At 37.9% G+C, this 19,649-nt stretch overlaps 1 protein-coding gene across 1 annotated transcript in view; it reads right to left on the reverse strand.

Annotated features, from left to right (window-relative positions):
• LOC113936877 (ankyrin repeat domain-containing protein 26-like) overlaps window positions 1–19,649 on the reverse strand; it is a 101,932-nt gene that overhangs the window by 1,131 nt on the left and 81,152 nt on the right. Inside the window, 7 exon segments of the mRNA XM_035721905.1 lie at window positions 226–271; window positions 12,459–12,687; window positions 14,116–14,330; window positions 15,188–15,218; window positions 15,220–15,473; window positions 19,073–19,166; window positions 19,497–19,567. Of these exon segments, the coding sequence (XP_035577798.1) occupies window positions 226–271; window positions 12,459–12,687; window positions 14,116–14,330; window positions 15,188–15,218; window positions 15,220–15,473; window positions 19,073–19,166; window positions 19,497–19,567 (940 nt within the window).

A 19,649-nucleotide genomic window follows, 5' to 3' on the forward strand; every position in this document is an offset into this window, starting at 1 on the left:
TACGTAGACGTTTGGAGATTTTTAAAAAAAGTCTGAACAAACACGATGATTAAATGAGGAATAAGTATGTTCTTCATTATGTTTATGTTTTACATTTTTATTAGATAGATATAAAAAAATTTATGTAGTACCTATTATCCAAACAAGGGAAAGGGATGCCATTTACTATTCATAGTTTATTTCCAAAATCAATGACCATCTTAATTCATAAATTTGGCAACATACCTTCTTCTAGTTCTCTAGTTATATTCCTTTCCATCTCCCGCTGCATCTGAAATAAGTCAAATATTATTTATAATGTTCAAGTTAAAGAGACATTACTGTAGGAATTATATATAGCTTATGAAATGCGGTCTTTAAATAACACTTTTAGAGACTAAAACTAAGTTAGGGATTGCTTCAATAGAAAGATAATCACATAAATAAAATAAATCCCTACTTATTTTAATCTTAGGTAACTGAGAAGAAACATATGTAATGCTATTTAGATGAATCTGATAAAAAGTACAATTAATATAGGTCTATTGAATATAGACTTTCTGGAAGAAGAGGAAGATGGCGGAGGAGTAGAGGACCATAGTTTTGTTGGTCCCTAGAATTTAGCTGGGTAGCTTTCCCCAAATCATTCTGAAAACCTGTGAACTCAACCTGAGATCTAAGAAAAGAACTGTTGCAATTCTACAAATAGAAAAGCAACCACTTTCTGCAAGGTAGGAGGTGTGGAGAAGCGAATCTGAGGTGATATATGGGAAGATAAACCGTGGGGGCGAGGGAGCCTACATAAGCCGGCTATCAGAAAGTGATAAAGCAGTGGTGCGCAAATCGGATATTTTAGAAGTCCGCTCCGGCGAGGGACATCCCTGCTTGAAAGGCACTCAGGTGGAGAAGCAGGGTGGAACCCTAGGTGGAACAGCCTTATTTCAGGATCCCCAAGGTCACAGAAAGAATGGGGGTGCCTGAGTATGGGAGAGTTCCCAGGCATTTGAGCAGTGAAGCCGGCTGCAATCAGAGAGTTGAGGAGGGGGGCGTTCAGCTCAGTGTTGCCATAAACCACAAACCGCAGCCAGTTGGGCGACCGCTCTCAGAGCAGGGGCCATACAAGTGGCAGAACCAGGGCAAGACCTCCCTCCCTCTCCCAGGAGGAGCGGCATGAATGCATGCCACAGGAGACTGCAAAGTTTGGAAACTCCAAAGGGAGTTGGTGTGGCTGAGATAAAAATGTTCAGTCACAGGCTGGGTGTACACAGAAGGCAGACAGAAACCAGGGAGATAAGAGTGATTGACAGCTTCTCCGTGAGGGCACACTGAAGAGCGGAGGGTGCCAGCTTTCAGCTCCAGGGCTGGACGCTGGGAGGCTGACATTTTCATTCTCATCCTATAAAGTGGTGCGGAAAGCCTTCAGGGAACAGAAGCCACATAGAGCAATCCCGAGGCCCTGACTTAGGCTGGCCCCTGGCAAGGGCAGTGCAATACTGCCGGAGCAAAGACCCCTGGGAATCAGCACAACAGGCCTCTCCTCCAGAAAATCAGCAAGAACATCCGGCTAAGACCAAGTTTACCGATCACACAGAACTGCAAAACTCCAGCACTAGACGAAAATACTATATAGAAGTCATGGCTTTTTCTCATGATTCCTTAATCTCTCAATTGTAATTTTTCTTCCTTTACAACCAATTTCTTATTTTATCAACTCGTTTTTTAAAAATGTTTTTAACGTTCATTTTTATAATTACATTCTATACTTTCATTGTATTTAATTTCATTTTTGCATATATATAAGTTTTTCTTTCTTTACAATTTTGGGATGTAGTTTCTTCTAACAAACAGACCAAAATACACCCAGAATCTAGTGTATTGCTCTGTTCTCATCAGCTGTCCGATTATATTCTCTTTCGACTTTAATTCTTAGTTTACTTATTTTTGTGGCTTCAGGTCTCCTCTGATTTGTTAAGAGTAGATTTCTCTGGGGGCGTTGTTGCTCTTTTAGTATTTTGTTCTCTCATTCATCTATTCTTCTCTGGACAGAATGACTAGATGGAAAAACTCACCTCAAATAAGAGAACAAGAGGCAGTACTGACTGACAGGGACCTCATCAGTATGGATAAAAGTAAGATGCTGGAATTAGAGCTTGGAATAACAATCCTAAAGATACTAGCTGGGCTTGAAAAAGCATAGAAGACACTACAGAATGCCTTTCTGGAGAAATAAAAGAACTAAAATCTTAACAAATCGAAATCAAAAGGCTATTAATAAGCTGCACTAAAAAATGGAGGCTCTCCCTCTGGAAAACAGTATGGAGGTTCCTCAAGAAGTTAAAAATAGAGCTACCCGATGACCCAGTAATTGTACTACAAGGTATTGACCCCAAAGATGCAAATGTAGTGATCAGAAGGGGCACCTGGACACCAATTTTTATAGCAGGAATATCCGCAATAGCCAAACTGTGGAAACAGCCCAAATGTCCATCAACAGATGAATGGATAAAGAAGATGCGGTATATATAAATACAATGGAATATTACTACGCCATCAGAAGGATGAAATCTTACAATTTACATTGACGTGGATGGAAATGGAAGGTATTATGCTGAGAGAAAAGTCAATCGGGGAAAGACAGTTAGCATATGGTTTCATACACATGTGAAATATAAGAAACAGTGCAGAGAATCATAGGGGAAGGGAGAGAAAACTAAAATGGGAAGAAACCAGAGAGGGAAACAAACCATGAGAGACTCTTAACTATAGGAAACCAACTTGAGGTTTGCTGGAGGGGAGGTGGGTGGGGGGATGGGGTAAGTGGGTGATGGGCATGAAGGAGGGCACGTGATGTGTAGAGCCCTGGCTGTTATATACAACTGATGATTCACTGAACACTACATCTGAAACTAATGATATAACATATGTCAGCTAACTGAAGAGAAATTTTAGGGGTGCCTGGGTGGCTCACTTGGTTAAGCGGCTGTGTTCAGCTCAGGTCATAATCCCAGGGTCTTGGGATCGAACCCATGTTGGGCTCCTTGCTCAGCAGGGAGTCTGCTTCTCCCTCTCTGTGCTCTCTCACTATCTCTCTGTGTCAAATAAATAAATAAAATCCTTAAAATAAAAAGAAATTTTAAAGAATTTATCACATACATATGGGTAAGGGTGAAATAAAACATTATTTACTTATCTTTTCCAGACTTACTAAGCTATACTTAATAAAAATTATGTATTTAAAATAAAAAAAATTTGGAGGCTCTGCTAGGATAAATGAGGCAGAAAGGAGAAGTAGTGATACAGAAGACAAAATAAAATGTGGCACCTGGGTGGCTCCGTCGTTAAGCATCTGCCTTTGGCTCAGGTCATGATCCCAGGGTCCTGGGATCGAGCCCCGCATCAGGCTCTCTGTTCAGCAGAAAGCCTGCTTCTTCCTCACCCATGACCCCTGCTTATGTTCCCTCTCTTGCTGTGTCTACTCTGTCAATAAAATAAATGAAATCTTTAAAAAAATTTTAAAAAATTAAGAAATGATGGAGAATAAGAAAGCTGAGAAAAAAGAGAGATAAACAACCACTGGATCATGAGGCGAGAATTCAAGAGATAAGTGATACCGTAAAGCGAAACAATATTAGAATAATTGGGATCCCAGAAGAAGAGGAAGGGGGGTTGGCAGAAGGTATATTTGAGAAATGATAGCGGAGAACCTCCCTAATCTGGGGAAGGAAACAGGCATTCAGATCCAGGAGGCACAGAGAACCCAACCCCCTTCAACATCAATAAAAACAGGTCAACACCTCGACATATAGTAGTGAAGCCTGCACATTTCAGAGACAAAGAGAAAATCCTGAAAGCAGCTCGGCACAAGAGGTCCTTAACCGACAAGGGTAGAAACGTTAGACTGGCAGCAGACCTAACCACAGAGACCTGGCGGGCCAGTAAGGACTGGCAGGATATATTCAGGGTGCTAAAGGAGAAAAATATGCAGCCAAGAATACTTTATTTCTCCAGCAAGGCTGTCATTCAAAATTGAAGGAGACATAAAAGAGTTTCCAGGACAAAGAGAAACTAAAACATTTCTGATCACTAAACCAGCCCTGCAAGAAATATTAAAGGAGATCCTTTACGCAAAGAGAGAACCCCAAAGTAACACAGACTAGAAAGGAACGGAGACAATATACAGAAACAGGGACGTTACAGGTAATACAAAGGCACTAAATTCATAGCTTTCAATAGTTACCCTGAATGTGAATGGGCCAAATGCCCCAATCAAAAGACGCAGGGTATCAGACTGGATAAAAAAGCAAGACCCATCGATATGCTGTCTGCAAGAGACTCATTTTAGACCCAAGGACACCTCCAGATTCAAAGTGAGGGAGTGGAAAACCACTTATCATGCTAATGGACATCAAAAGAAAGCTGGGGTAGCAATCCTTATACCAGACAAATTGGATTTTAAACCAAAGACTGTAATAAGAGATGAGGAAGGACAGTATCATAATGAAAGGGGTCTATCCAACAAGAAGATCTAACAATTGTAAATATCTGTGCCCCTAACATGGGAGCAGCCGATTACATAAACCAATTAATAACAAAATTAAAGAAACACATTGATGATGATACATTAACAAGAGTGAATGACACACTGGACTGTGGGAACAGAACGCCACAACCACCACCGGTGCAGGTTCGTTCGGCCTCCGAGATCTCTGAGAAAACTTGAGATTGCAGGGTTAAAAATGACCTGAAAGGATCAGAGTGAAATGCCCTTGGGACGTGTGTGGTCTGTTCTAAAATAGGCAGCAGCAGATGTTTTGCAGATAGGAAGCCACCTGTAAACAGCACGCTGTGCACTCCCCTCTTTGTTCCCTTGCCCTGTAAATAGCACGCTGTGCACTCCCCTCTTCGTTCCCTTGTCCTGCTTTAAAGATTCTTATCATACACGCTGGACTAATCCTATGTACATGGAAGAATGTGCCTTACTAAGCCCCTGCTGTAAACCATTCTAGATCTATATCGCTGTACGATTACGGAAAATAAACCTCGGGACCTCGGGCTGATTGCTCGGGGTCCCCTGTGCCTCGCTCTACCGTCGTCTCTTTTCCTCAGTTCCTTCGCCGCCCCAGGTCCACGACTCTCCAAGGTCGACACTGGACCAGATGGACTTCACAGATATATTCAGAGCATTCCAACCTAAAGCTACAGAATACACATTCTTCTCGAACGCACGTGGAACTTTCTCCAGAAGAGATCACATACTGGGTCGCAAATCAGGTCTCAACCGGTACCAAAAGTATGGGATCATTCCCTGCATATTTTCACACCACAACGCCTTGAAACTTGGACTCAATCACAAGAGGAAATTTGCAAAGAACTCAAACACATGGAAGTTAAAGTTAATGAATGGGTCAACCAGGAAACTAAAGAAGAATTAAAAGAATTCATGGAAACAAAGGAAAATGAAAACACAACTGTTCAAAACCTTCACGATGCAGCAAAGGCAGTCCTGGGGGCGGGGGGAAGTATAGAGCAGTAACAGCCTAAGAAAGGTCCTAAATACACAACCTAACCTTAAACTTAAAGGAGCTGGAGAAAGAACAGCAAATAAAGCCTAAACCCAGCAGGAGACGAGAATTAATGACGACCAGAGCAGAAATCAATGAAATAGAAACCAAAAGAACAGTAGAACACAGCCATGAAACTAGGAGCTGATTCTTTGATCTTTGAATGAATTAATAGGATCGATAAACCCCTCGCCAGATTTGGCAAAAAGAAAAGAGAAAGGATCCAAATCAATAAAATCATGAATGAAAGAGGAGAGATCACAACCAACACTAGGGAAGTACAAACAATTTTAAGAACATATTATGAAAGACTATATGCCAACAAATCAGGCAATCTGGAAGAAATGGATGCATTCCCAGAGACGTGCAACCTACCAAAACTGAAACAGGAAAAAACAAAAAAACCCGAACAGACCCACAACCAGCAAGGAAATTGAAGCAGTAATCAAAAATCGGCCAATGAAACAGAACAGCGAACCCAGAAATGGACCCTCAACTCTATGGTCACCTAATCTTCGGCAGAGTGGGAAAGAATAGCCAATGGAAAAAAAGACAGTCTCTTCACCAAATGGTGTTGGGAAAATTGGACAGCCACACGCAGAAGAATGAAACTGGACCATTTTCTTACACCATACACAAAAATAGACTCAAAATGGATGTAAGACCTAAATGTGAGACAGGAACTCATCAAAATCCTAGAGGAGAACACAGGCAGCAACTTCTGTGACCTGGGTCGCAGCAACTTCTTGCTAGACACGTCTCCAAAGGCAAGGGAAACAAAGACTTCATCAAGATAAAAAGCTTTTGCACAGCAAAGGAAGCAGTCGACAAAACCAAAAGACGACTGACAGAATGGGAGAAGATATTTGCAAATGACCTATCAGATAAAGGGCTAGTATGCAAAATCTATATATAAAGAACTTATCAAACTCAACCCCCAAAGAACAAATAATCCAGTCAAGAAATGGGAGGAAGGGGCGCCTGGGTGGCTCAGCCGGTTAAACGACTGCCTTCGGCTCCGGTCATGATCCCGGAGTCCCAGGATCCCGCATCCGGCTCCCTGCTCAGCAGGGAGTCTGCTTCTCCCTCTGAGTCTGCTCTCCCTCCTATGAGAGGGGGGAGCCCTCTCATGTGCTCTCTCTCTCAAATAAATACAATCTTTAAAAAAATAAAAAAGAAAATGGGTGGAAGATGTGACCAGACATTTCTCCAAAGAAGACATTCAAATGGTCAACAGATACATGAAAAAATGCCCAATATCACTCGGCATCAGGGAAATAAAGACAAATCAAAACCACAATGAGGTATCACCTCACACCTGTTGGAACGGCTAAAATGCACAAGTCGGGAAGCAGATGCGGGTGGGGATGCGGAGAATGGGGAACCCTCCCTCCCACTCTGTTGCTGAGAATGCAAGCTGGTGTAGCCACTCTGGAAAACAGTACGGAGGTTCCTCCAAAAAGTGAATATAGAGCTACCCAACGACCCAGCAATTGCAATACTAGGGATTTACCCCAAAGATAGAAATGCAGTGATCCGAAGGGGCAACTATATCCCAATGTTTATAGCAATTTTATGTATTTGAGAATGAGAGATAGAGACAGTGCACGAGTGGGGGGAGGGGCCGACGGAGAGGGAGCAGCAGACTCGCACTGAGCAGAGAGCCTGAAGCGGGGCTTTATCCCAGAACCCTGGAATCATGACCTGAGCTGAAGACAGACACTTAACTGACTGAACCACCAAGGCACCCCTCAGTACCCTACTTTAGACCCCATTTTGGGCATTCAATGAAAGGATACCTTTTACAAGAAAGGTCTAAGTAAGAACATTCTAGATGGGAATACTTGTAATATACAGTTGATCCTTGACCAACATGTGTTTGAATGGTACAGGTCTACTCTACTTACACATGGACTTTTTTTGATACTGCATCGTAGTGTATTTTCTCTTATGTTTTTCTCAATAACATTTTCTTCGCTAGCTTATTTTATTGTGAGAATACAGTACATAATACATGTAATGTACAAAACATGTGTTAATGGATTATTTAATGTTATGGGTAAGGCTTCCAGAAGAAAGAGAAATCAAGTCGAACTAGGCTATTAGTAGTTTAGTTTTTTAGATCCCATGCATAAGTGAAATCATACGGGTATTTGCCTTTCTCTGAGTTATTTTACTTAGCAAAACACTGGGTCTACCAGTGTTGTCACAAATGGCAAGATCCCATTCTTTTTTATAGCTGAGTAATATTTCATTGTATACATATAACATATCTTCTTTATCCATTCGTCTGTTGATGGACCCTGAGGTTGCTTCCATACTCTCGTTATTGTAAGTAACGTTTCAAAAAACACAGGGGTGCATACAACTTTTCGAATTAGTGTTTTCATTTTCTTTGGGTAAATCTCAGGAGTGGAATTACTGAATTGTATCGTATTTCTATTTTTAATTTTTTGAGGAACCATAACACTTTTTGACAGTAACATTATATTCAGGATTTAGACAACGAATAATCTGACAACATTACTAGGCAGGCCTTGTAAAATTAATGACTCAATACCACTTGATGGGAGAAACTTTTATTGAAGGAATTTTATAATACCATTAATAAATACTATGTAAAATATAAACCACTTTTTCATATGACGTGACTTAAGGAACTACCAACGTAATGTTATTATCTTTTCCCCAAAGCTCGTTTCCTAAATATTTACTTCTGTGACCTTTGTTTATTTCCAGGTGAGAATTGTGCTTAGATAGCAGAAATAGCTTTAAGTCCATTAATAAATAGAACACATTTGCAATTTTATTTATACTTTTCCACTTATCAAAGATACAGGAGGGTAAGAAAATTATACACAGAAAAACAATGTACAATGTATCAGCAAATTTTAATTTGAAGAATTATTAACTACAAGGATTTTCTCATAACTGTTCGTTTTCAAACTATGCCCACAGAAATCTAAGGTTCCACTGGGGACACAGCAGGATTGAGGGAAAAGGAAGTCTACAGGTGTAGTCCCATCTCTCCTTTAGCTGAACAGCTCTACCTGCCTCTGTTTTATATAATACAGTTTAATGCAAAAAAATTTTTTTTCCAAAGGTATAAAAGTCACTAACTTCGTCAAAGTCCCTAATCTTACATACGAGACAAAAAGGCCCCAGAGAGATTGTAGTTTGCCTGAGGTCAAAAAACCACCTAGTTGCCAGCCGGGAATGTGGTGTAGGTCTTACTGAGCCTAGAGTTTTATGCCAGTTACTTCCTCATATTCAGGAACAACGCATGCATTTTCAACTATAACTCAGAGAATATGAATACATAAAACTTTGTCATGTGGCTCTATAATAATGTTCAGGCATTAGGCACAAAATAGCTTTCTAACTAAATTATAAATTTTAAAGTCATGAACAAAAATAGAGGAACAGAAGTTATCTTAACTCCTATTAGTAACAGTCAACATACGCAGGATTTACAAGCACAAAATTTTTTAACCAAAGGACAAGGAGCTTGAAGGAGAACATCTTTAGTTGAACCAAAGAACCTGAACCTGAGGAAATTCTTCCTTGAAAGAATTATCCATTTCCTTCAAATAAAACTTGGTTTGTCAAAATCAATCAACAAATGAGTTACCTATGTTGTGGGTTATTTATAACAAAATTTAAAACACAAAACAGATTTCTCTTTACCATCTAGCATGCTCTGACCAACCTCTCATCATTAGTTGGTATGTACAAAAGACATGATTAACTTTAATTATAATTTAAATCAAGTCAGAAATTATAGGTAAACCTTCATTTCCATGCGAGGACTTTTCTCTACCTTCCTCACGACAGGAAGGGAGATTTACCTAAAGGGTGAATTTGGGAGAAGGCACTAAGCAATGCCTACGTGGTTCCAAATCTCTTCTTTGAAAAGATGTGCCTGCCACAGTAACATGAATTCAAGTCTGCTCTCATCTTTGTGGGATGGGCATCAAACATTTGTTCCTTCCATTACAACTGTGTGTGGAAGCGTCTAATTTGGGATAAAGTACTGGGAAGCTCGCTGTAGCTACATACCTAAACCATATCCTCCTATTTGTTTGTATGTGTTAGTAATAAAGTTACTAAGCTTATCTCCATCTGCCTGACTCCTGTGTTCTCAACTCAGAAAGAGAAGAGCAATGTCATCTGCCACCTACTCCACCACAGTTCCAACAAGAAAAATGACCAGACAACACTTAAAATGTTTTCTCCTTCCTTGACTTTATAACTAACATTCATTGTTCAAAGCAACATACTTGGAAGAGGGAAAAAGCTGGAAAAGAACAATTTCAGAAATAAACATACAAAGTCAGACAAAATGAGGAGACAGAGGAGTATGTTCCAAATGAAAGAACAATACAACACTTCAGAAAAATAACTAAATGAAACCGAGATAAGTAATCTACCTGATAAAGAGTTCAAAGTAATGGACATAAGGATGCTCAGCAAACTTGGGAGAAGAATGGATGGATTCAGTGAGAACTTCAACAAAGAGAAAATATAAAGAAGAACCCATCAGAGCTAAAGAATACAATAACTGAAATGAAAAATACACCAGAGGGAATCGACAGCAGATTAAAAGCTGCAGAACAGATCCGTGATCTGCAAGACAGGGTACTAGAAATCCCCCAAGCCAAAAGGAAAAAAAAGAATTTTAAAAATGAGGACAGGCTAAGGGACCTCCTAGGATCGAGCCCCACATCAGGCGCCCTGATCAGGGAGCTTGCTTCTTCTCCCTTTCCCTCGGGCCTTCCCCTCCCACTGGTGTTCTCGCTCGCTTGCTCTGCTCTCTCTCTCTCTCATAAATAAATTAAAATTAAAAAAAAAAAAAGGAGGGGTGCCTGGGTGGCTCAGTCATTAAGCGTCCGCCTTCGGCTCAGGTCATGATCCCAGGGTCCTGGGATCGAGCCCCACATCGGGCTCCCTGATCAGGAGGAAGCCTGCTTCTCTCTCTCCCACTTACCCTGCTTGTGCTCTCTCTCTGGCTCTCTCTGTCAAATAAATAAATAAAATCTTAAAAAAAAAAAAAAAAAGGAAAGGCCATAACTAGAAGTAAAAAAATTATGAAAGAAAGTTTTATTGGTAAAAGCAAACATACAGTAAAGGTAATAGATCAATCACATTTATAAGGCCAGTACGAAGGTTAAGACAAAAGTAGTAATATCAATTATATCTACAGTAATTAGTTAAGGGATACACAAAATAAAAAGATGTAAACTAAGCCATCAAATAAATAAAACAAGGTGGGGTGTAAAAATGTAGTGTTTTTAAAATGTGTTTGAACTTAAGTAACCATCAACTTAAAATAAACTGCTATATACATAGGATGTTACATACGAACTTCATGGTGATCACAAACCAAAAATTGAAAGGCATCCAAGCATAACACTAAAGAAAGTCCTCAAATTAGAAGGGAAGAGAGCAAGACAATAACGATGCCGAATGAAAGAACAAGACTGAGGCCTCATTTACCCTGAGCCTATGCTCCTTTTGTCTACGTTAATAAGACCATGAATATACCATCAAAACCATTAAACCTATGTGCATTCATTGAAATGGATATTTTAATAACAATGATACACAATGGAAACTAGCTGCTATTTAAAGACTCCCTATCATTCCCATATTAGTCATCAATCATTCAAGTGATGACAAGGTAGATATACGTGAACTTTTTTTAAAAAATTCAAATTGTGGGGCGTCTGGGTGGCTCAGTCAGTTAAGTGTCTGATCTTGATTTTGGCTCAGGTCATGATCTCAGGGTTGTGAGACTGAGCTCTACATGGGGCTCTGCACTGAGCATGGAGCCTGCTTACCCTCTGCTCCTCACCCCCTGCCTGTACTCCCTCTCTGAAAAAAAAAAAAAAATCAAATATTTGCTTGATTTAACTACTTAGAAAATGCTCTACAACTGCTCAACAAGACATTTTGTAAAACGTGAAACAGAGGTGTTATAAGTAAAAAAAAAATGCTATAAGTAAGAAAGCAATTAAGAATGTACTCTCATGTAAGAAAATAGGTCATGAGACTGGGCCCTACATAGGGTTCACACTCAGTGGGGAGTCTGCTTGAAAGTCTCATGCTCTCTCTCCCTCTTGTGCACTCTCTCTCTCTAAAATAATAAAATCTGGGGCGCCTGGGTGGCTCAGTCGGTTAAGCCACTGCCTTCAGCTCAAGTCATGATCCTGGAGTCCCAGGATCGAGTCCCGCATCGGACTCCCTGTTTGGCAGGGAGTCTGCTTCTCCCTCTGACCCTCCTCCCTCTCATGCTCTCTCTCTTGCTCTCAAATAAATAAATAAAATCTTTAAAATGATAAAATCTTTAGGGGCGCCTGGGTGGCTCAGTCGTTGAGCATCTGCCTTTGGCTCAGGTCATGACACCAGGGTCCTGGGAGCGAGCCCCGCATCGGACTCCCTGCTTGGAGGGAAGCCTGCTTCTCCCTCTCCCACTGCCCCTGTTTGTGTTCCCTCTCTCGCTGTGTCTCTCTCTGTCAAATAAATAAAATCTTCAAAAAATAAAATTAAATAAATAAATCTTTAAAAAAAATAAAATATGTCAGTTTAGTTATATTTATTAAATAAAGCTAATAATAGGTATCTCTTGAAAGTAAGAGCTCCAGGAACTAAAAAAATATCATAAAATTTCTGTCTCATTTCTTTATTGGCACATATAATTATGACTTTCACTTAGTGTGCATTAGTCAGTTAAACAACTCAGAATTTCACCAAATTAACAAACTATAGAAATGATCCCTGAAAGTACAGTCTTAGAATTTCACCAAATTAACAAACTATAGAAATGATCCCTGAAAGTAGTCTTAGAATTTCACCAAATTAAAAACAAAAATTCTATCAGAAATCTGAAACCCAAGAAAAAAAGATAACATAACTAACCTTGGTCAAGAAAGTCTCAATGCCATTATTTGTAGGCCGTGAGCGTGGGGTAAGAATCACTAGGTTTTCTCTTGGAGCAACATTTCTATTGAGCAGTGAACTATTATTAATATTTCTAACAGAAGGCAAGTCTAGGACAGGCCTCATAGTAATAGTATTAATCAAAGACTGTTTTTGCTGTTTCTCCACCAGAAGTCTGGTACTGCTCTCTGCCAGCTTCTCATTAGTCCTGTTAAGATTACAAAACACAGCGCTTAGTATTTCATTTCTCCCCACATCATTCCTAAATGACTTGCATTTTTTGAAAGTTTCCATAATAGTAAACAGAATGTGCCATTAAACGGTGTTTTAACACTGAAAATGTGACAGAGCAGACCTACAATATATAATGATAGGTTTAAAATTGTTCTAAAGAAGTACATATATTTCTAGAGATTCCTAACTAACAAGTAATTCAAATTAAGGAGGGAGAGAAACGGCTATTAGTGATGCACAATGCTTAACAGGTAATACATGCTGCCTTCTGGAATGGCTGTACTTACAAGGTTCTTGAGGATGCCACGACACATACTTATATTTAGTAAAGCAGCATGCCATTACATATACTTATATTTAGTAAACCAGTTTAGAGATACAAAAATATAAAACCATCCCGGGGGGCTGGGTGCTCGGTCAGTGAACCATCTGCCTTCCGCTCAGGTCATGACCCCAGAGTCCTGGAATCGAGCCCCTGCTTTTCCCTCAACCTCTTCCTGCCGCTCCCCCTGCTTGAGCTCACTCGCTTGCTCTCTGTCAAATAAATACATACAATCTTTGAAATAAAAATAAAAATAAACCATCCCTCAAAGACATTTTCAAGTATTGGCTTTCACCACTCTTGTACATTTCACTCATTATCTCAGAGAAATTGAGCATTTGACACTGAGGAATAATTTAGACCAACAACTGCTAGATGGCAGAGTTGTGATCAGAAAGACAGAAAACAGCTCCGGAGGCAATTAGGTTATAACACAGTTACCAGGGTACTGGAGGTGGAATCTACCCTTTCTGTCTTTCACCCAGCCCCTCCTCATGTCCACCATGGTGCTATTTTTAGCCACTTTGGGAATTATGCTGCCTTTCACCCCTAGGTGAATCTTGTTGTATTTCACATGTATACCTTTATGTAAGGTAGAAAAACTATATAAAAAACAGTTTGTTTCAAAGCACCCTCTATTTGGTAATAATAACAAAAATCACAATCAAAAAAGTAAATTTACCAAGCTGCCAGGATGTGCAGTTTGGGTTAAAGATGTACTCTTCCAAAAATAAACTCACTAATATTAAGAAACTCATTGCTATTCAGGGCAATTCTGACAAACAATTTTATAATAACATGCTGTCTAAATTATAAAGCTTCTAACAATTAGCTTAAAGACTAGGAGATCAGATTAACTGAAAATATTAAGGGGAAAAAAATAAAATCATGTAAAACCGAAAAAAGGAGGAGAGAGGCAAACTGTCTTGGACTAACATTTCAAAGGTAAGTTCTTTTACAAACATCGTTTTCCAAAATTAAACTATCTTACTCATCTCATGAACTTGGCTCCATAAAAATTATGCTTTAGAGGCAAATTAACAAGCTAAATCTATTTTCTATGATTCTGTTTTAACTTACTTGCTCAGTTCATTTGTCAATGACGTTTGAACTTTTAATTCTTCTACGTAGAGTTGCTTGTGTTTTTCCAATTCTGTTTTATAAAAATCTCGAGAACTTTTCATTCTGGATAGTTCAAATTCCAATTCTTTAATTCGGAGTTCCATTTGACTTCTTATTGAAGCATTATTAGTTTCTCTTAACTGTCCTAACCTTTCTTGAGATGCTACTTGTGTCTAAAGCAAATTAAAAGCATAGTTTTAAAACTGGGTATATACAGTATATTTCTTTCCTTTAGTTTTGAGTCAATGATTCAGAGAGCAATTGTAAATGTGAAAAAAAAGCTGAAGTGTAAAATATTTCTCATCAATGTCAACTGAATTAAATCTGAATGATAAAGTTCAATCATTCTTATATTAGAACTCATGCAATCTGATAATTCAGAGAATAAGAGAATCCTTTAAAAACTTTAAAAAGTGAACAATACAACTTAAGAATAATCCAAAAACAGGGGGTGCCTGGCTGGCTTAGTCGGTTGAGCGCCGGACTCTGGGTTTCTGCTCAATCGTGATCTCAGGGTCCTGAGATTAAAGCCCTGTGTCGTACTCAGCATGGAGTCTGCCTGGGATTCTCTCTCTCCCTCTGTGCATCCTCTCACCCGTGCTTTCCAGATAAATAAATAAATAAATAAATATCTTTAAAAAAAATAATCCAAGTATGGTACCATCTTTTTTTTCCCAGCAGGCTCCATGCTGGGCTTGATTTCACGAGCCTGAGCTGCTCAACCAACTGAGCCACCCAGGCACCCCATGGTTAAAATTTTTAAAAGACCATTTTTTCTTTTCCTGTCAATAGTCTTGTTTTATACCAACTGGTCTTAAAAAATAAAATGATTCTCTACTGTGAATCATTCTGAAAAATCAATTTAGTGAGAATAATGATGAAAAGTGAAATTTTTAAAGAGAAGGAACAAATGTTCCTTCAAATTTACCAAATGGCTATCAAGGAAGTAGAGGAAAATTATACAATGCATATAACCAAAATGTAACTTGCAGTGAAATGATTAAAGCATACTACAGATCAGTAAATTAACCTGTAAAAACAGACTGGCTTCTTTTAATTGTTATGTCCAATCTTATTCTTTCTTCAAGCTCCCATTTATATTGTTCTATTTTACTGTATTCTACCATACTGAGTTCTAAATGACTTCTGAGGTGTACTACTTGTTGTTTCAACTTCTTTTTATTCTTCTCTAGTTTTTCATATTTCTTCTGCATTTCCTTCATAGATGATAACTCCTGGGTAAGAAGCTGGTTTTTTGCATCCAGGTATAGACATTTTGAAGATGCACTTTCCAGTTTTGCTGTAAGATCATCAACCTGCCTGAATAAAATAATACCGTTTGGAAGTAGAGTGAAAATAGTCTAATGCAAAACTATGACCAAATTTTTTTTTTAAAGATTTTATTTTTAAGTCTCTACACCCAACACGGGGCTTGAACTCACAACCCCCAAGATCAAGAGCCACATGCTCTACTGACAGAGCCAGCCAGGTGCCCAAATTTTAAAATAAATTCATTTTCAACAAAATGTTATCTATACTCGAAGTAGTCTTGGAATGTGGAACCTCAAATAACTCAGAAAATCAAGAAGAAAATTAAAACCACTAGTAGTTACTAAAACAGATCTCTGCTATTGTTCTCTTGGCCACACATTTATACTTTTATTTTTCTAGGATTGTTTCAGATCTTTCCTCCATAAAATAACTGTAAGTCACCTCATAGTAGAAAGTCTCTTAAACCTTCCCTCATCTTAACACTGTCCCTGTTATCATCAGACTTTGAAAAAAATTTTTAAAGAAAATTATATTTAAAAATCTAGATACTCATTCTTCTATCATAAAATATTATTTCTCATGAACTCATGAGGAATAACGTGTTTAGAAAGGCTCATAAACTACATTTTATAAATTTTATAAATTTATAATTTTAAATTTATATAATGTAGTTTAAAATTTATAATTTTAAGTTTTATATAATGCAGTTTTATAAGCCTGATGCCAATAAATATAAATTTCAAATATAAGGACCTTTCCTAAAAACAGCTTCAACTGATTTTACATTTTCATCATTATTTTTACTAGAATTTAAATGGCCAAAATTTACTTGTTAAATACAGAGGTTCTTACCCATATTAATACTAAGGGTTAATGAAAATTTTTAAAAAGTGGTTATATTTACATTTTAGTTTCTAAAGATGCCCTAGAAATATTTTCATCCATAGCTTAAGATACCCTGGGTTTTGTGAGATCATACCTTTTTAAGATCATCTCCGAAAAATTCCTATGCAGGCCCCATTACAGTTTTGGTGATCGTCTGACTTTAGAATGAGATACCCTCATTCTCTGCAAGCATTTCAAGCATCTCTGCAAGGTTTCAATTTCTTCTTTTCTATTAACTACCTTTCTCTTTAAACAAAGTTTAAGTCTTCTCGATATTACATAAAAACTTTTGCTTAGCTCTGGAAGCTTTTTCTATCATCCTGCTCCTCCCCTTTCACGGGACTTGAACATTCTTTAATGTGTCATCTCATCCACAGATTCATCTTTCCAACACTTATTGTCTTCTTTTACACTAAAATCTGAGTTTCAATCCTGGAATTCCACTAAAAAATTTTGAGGGTCATCAAGGATCTTTTTTTTAAAGTCTTTATCCTGCTGTACTTCTCAGCAACAGCTGAAAACAATGACCATACCCTCCCTCTGCTCTTCTAATCCCATTTTATTTCTAAATGACAGCAGCCGCTGTTAGTTCCTGACTCTTGCTATTCCTTGTATCAAATCCTCTCACAGCTGGTTCAGTCTCAAGGCTTCAAAACCAGATTCTCTAATCTACATTTCCAGCCTTGGTCCCTTTACTGAGGTCATCCCTACTTTCTGATCTTCCTTCTAGTTCGTCACAGACAATATTCTCAACCACACACTCAAAAACCATTACCTGATGTGGATTACCTTTATAGACAGCTAAATTTTTTTAAGTTTTTAAAATTTTTTTCTTTGAAGTAGAGAGTGCCTGAATAGGGGAAGGAGCAGGGGGAGAGGGAGAAGCGGACTCCCAGCTGAGCAGGGCTCCATCTCAGGACCCTGAGATCATGGTCTGAGCCGAAAGCAGGCGCTTAACTGACTGAGCCACCCAGGTACCCCTAGACAGCTAATCTTGTACCTTTTCTGTTGACTCTTTTTGGTATTACTTTGAGTGTATTGTTATTTTATAATCACAGGGGGCACCCTTACCCTTAGGATGCTGACCACCATACTCTGTCTTGCTTTTCTTTTCTGATGCAAATGTCTCTCACAAGGGTCAGACTATCAATGGTTTGCCTTTGTTTTCTTTTGAATAATTTCCTATTCCACAGAGATTTGATCTTATGGAAGTCTTCTTCTGAAGTTCTTTCAGACACATACTTGACAATATTGTTTGGAAGCTTAAGTCAGCCTAGAGCTATCTCTTCTTCCCAAGCCAGATTCTTCACCTCAAAACTATGTCCATCCAATATCTTAACCCAGGTAGTCTCTGGCCTAGGGATTCATGAGATAAAATCCTTCTAGAGATGTGAGGACTATGGACTGAGTTGGTTGAAAGCTAAGTTTTTGTTTCACAGGGTAGACCTTAAAGTGGCTAATAATTTTATGTCATAACCCTAATTCATTTCCATTGGCATCTACAGAATATCTACGGATATTCTTACAAACTTTACAAGATTTGATACCTTCCTTAATAGATTTCTATATGACACCGTAGGGGGACAACTCCTGGCATTCTCATTCACATATTGTCACGTTACTTGCTCAATGAAAAGTACAGTAATACAATGTGACTAATTTATATGAGATCTAGAAAAAAAATAATTTTCGATGTTTCTTTGGCCACAAAAAGGACCAGTCAACAGAATGTGCTCGTTCCCCTGATAGGTAGAGCTGTATAATGAAATTTGCAAGTATGCAGCTTTTGTGACTAAAAGAAACTAGTGGTAGGTACATCTACGTCATTGTTCCAAATTAGGACTCACAATGCAGTCTTCTCATCTTAAATCATTGGTAGCCTCTCTATGAAGGAGGGTATAAATGGCATGATAATCCGGTGCTGCTTGGTAAATAGTTCTATAGTTTTCACTACATATCAATAAGTTGGAATCCTGGATTGCACATTAATTTTTTCTGAGATTGGATTGTTAAATCTCTGAGAGGCTGATTAACTCAAATGAATGAGAAAAAAAATTAGTTCCTGAACTTGCAGTGAATGCTAGGAACACTATGTTACTATGTAAGGCCCTGATTGAGCAGTCATTTCCACTTTTTCACTGGCATCTCTTTTCCTTTTCAAAATCCAACAAAGAGAAAAATATATTCCTTTGAGAAAAATGTTTGCATAATGACCTAGTAGTCATTCTTGATGAAGACAACAGATTACAAATTTATAATTATAAGTCACAACAAATTGTCATTAAAGTAATCCATTCTCAAATCTCACTGAAGGGTTTAGATGACAAGAGAAAGTCAGAATTCAACATCAAATTATTACTCAAAGTTTGGGAATTTTTAAACATACTGAAAAATATTAGTAGGGACTCAGACGTTTATATACCAATATTCACAGCAGCATTACTAAACAATAGCCAAAAGGTGGAAAAACTCAATTGTCCACTGACAGATAAATAAAATGTGGTATGTATAAAATATTGCTTATCTTAGACTACCACAATCATTTTTATTACAGTCTTACTATAAAAATTATTACTTTATGAATTCAGTCAACTTCATCTATAAAGATGAATGATACTACCAGTAGCAAGGAGCAATATGAATATAATAAACATTTTTATCAGTGAGAATTTTCGTATTATACAAAACAGTCTTATATACTACTATAGAGAAATAAAAAGTCCTTTTCAGTAGGACAGAAATTAAGAGACTGACTTACCGAACTTGTACTTAACAGGTTTTCCTGAAGTTCTTCAATTTTGCCCGCTTGTTTTTTGACTGTAACTTTTAACTTGTCATTTTCAACTTCAAGCCTAAAATGAATATTTTTAAAATTACTCTCACACACAAATTTTAAAAGTACCGTATAATTTCTAAAACATCTGAAGGTCTTACATAAATTCTTAAAAATTTAAAAAGTAGATTTGGCAATTGTGCCATTTTTCTGGTTGTGTTTTGTAGTTAATGTGCAAAACTTAAAGATAATATGCAAAATTTATGCATTTCAAAATAGCGCAAAGCTGAAACTTTTATCCAGCTTCACAATGATGTACTTATTACCGTAACTGGTATCTTTCTCATACTACACTGCTTATCTGCTTTAGAAATACTCAAGTTATTTTCTGTGCTGCTTTAAATTGTACTTTTGCACGTGATCTTTCAACGTTTCAATACATCTTACAGCCTCTGCATGTCGATCTTGTGCTTCTTGCAACTAAGAAAGAAAAAAAAGAAATAATTTTAACTACTGGCAATCTAGTATAAAACCATCATCAGCTGTCTTTGTAAATAAAATT

This window comes from Zalophus californianus, chromosome 9, assembly GCF_009762305.2.
Source record: "Zalophus californianus isolate mZalCal1 chromosome 9, mZalCal1.pri.v2, whole genome shotgun sequence".
NCBI classification, from domain to species: Eukaryota; Metazoa; Chordata; class Mammalia; order Carnivora; family Otariidae; genus Zalophus; species Zalophus californianus.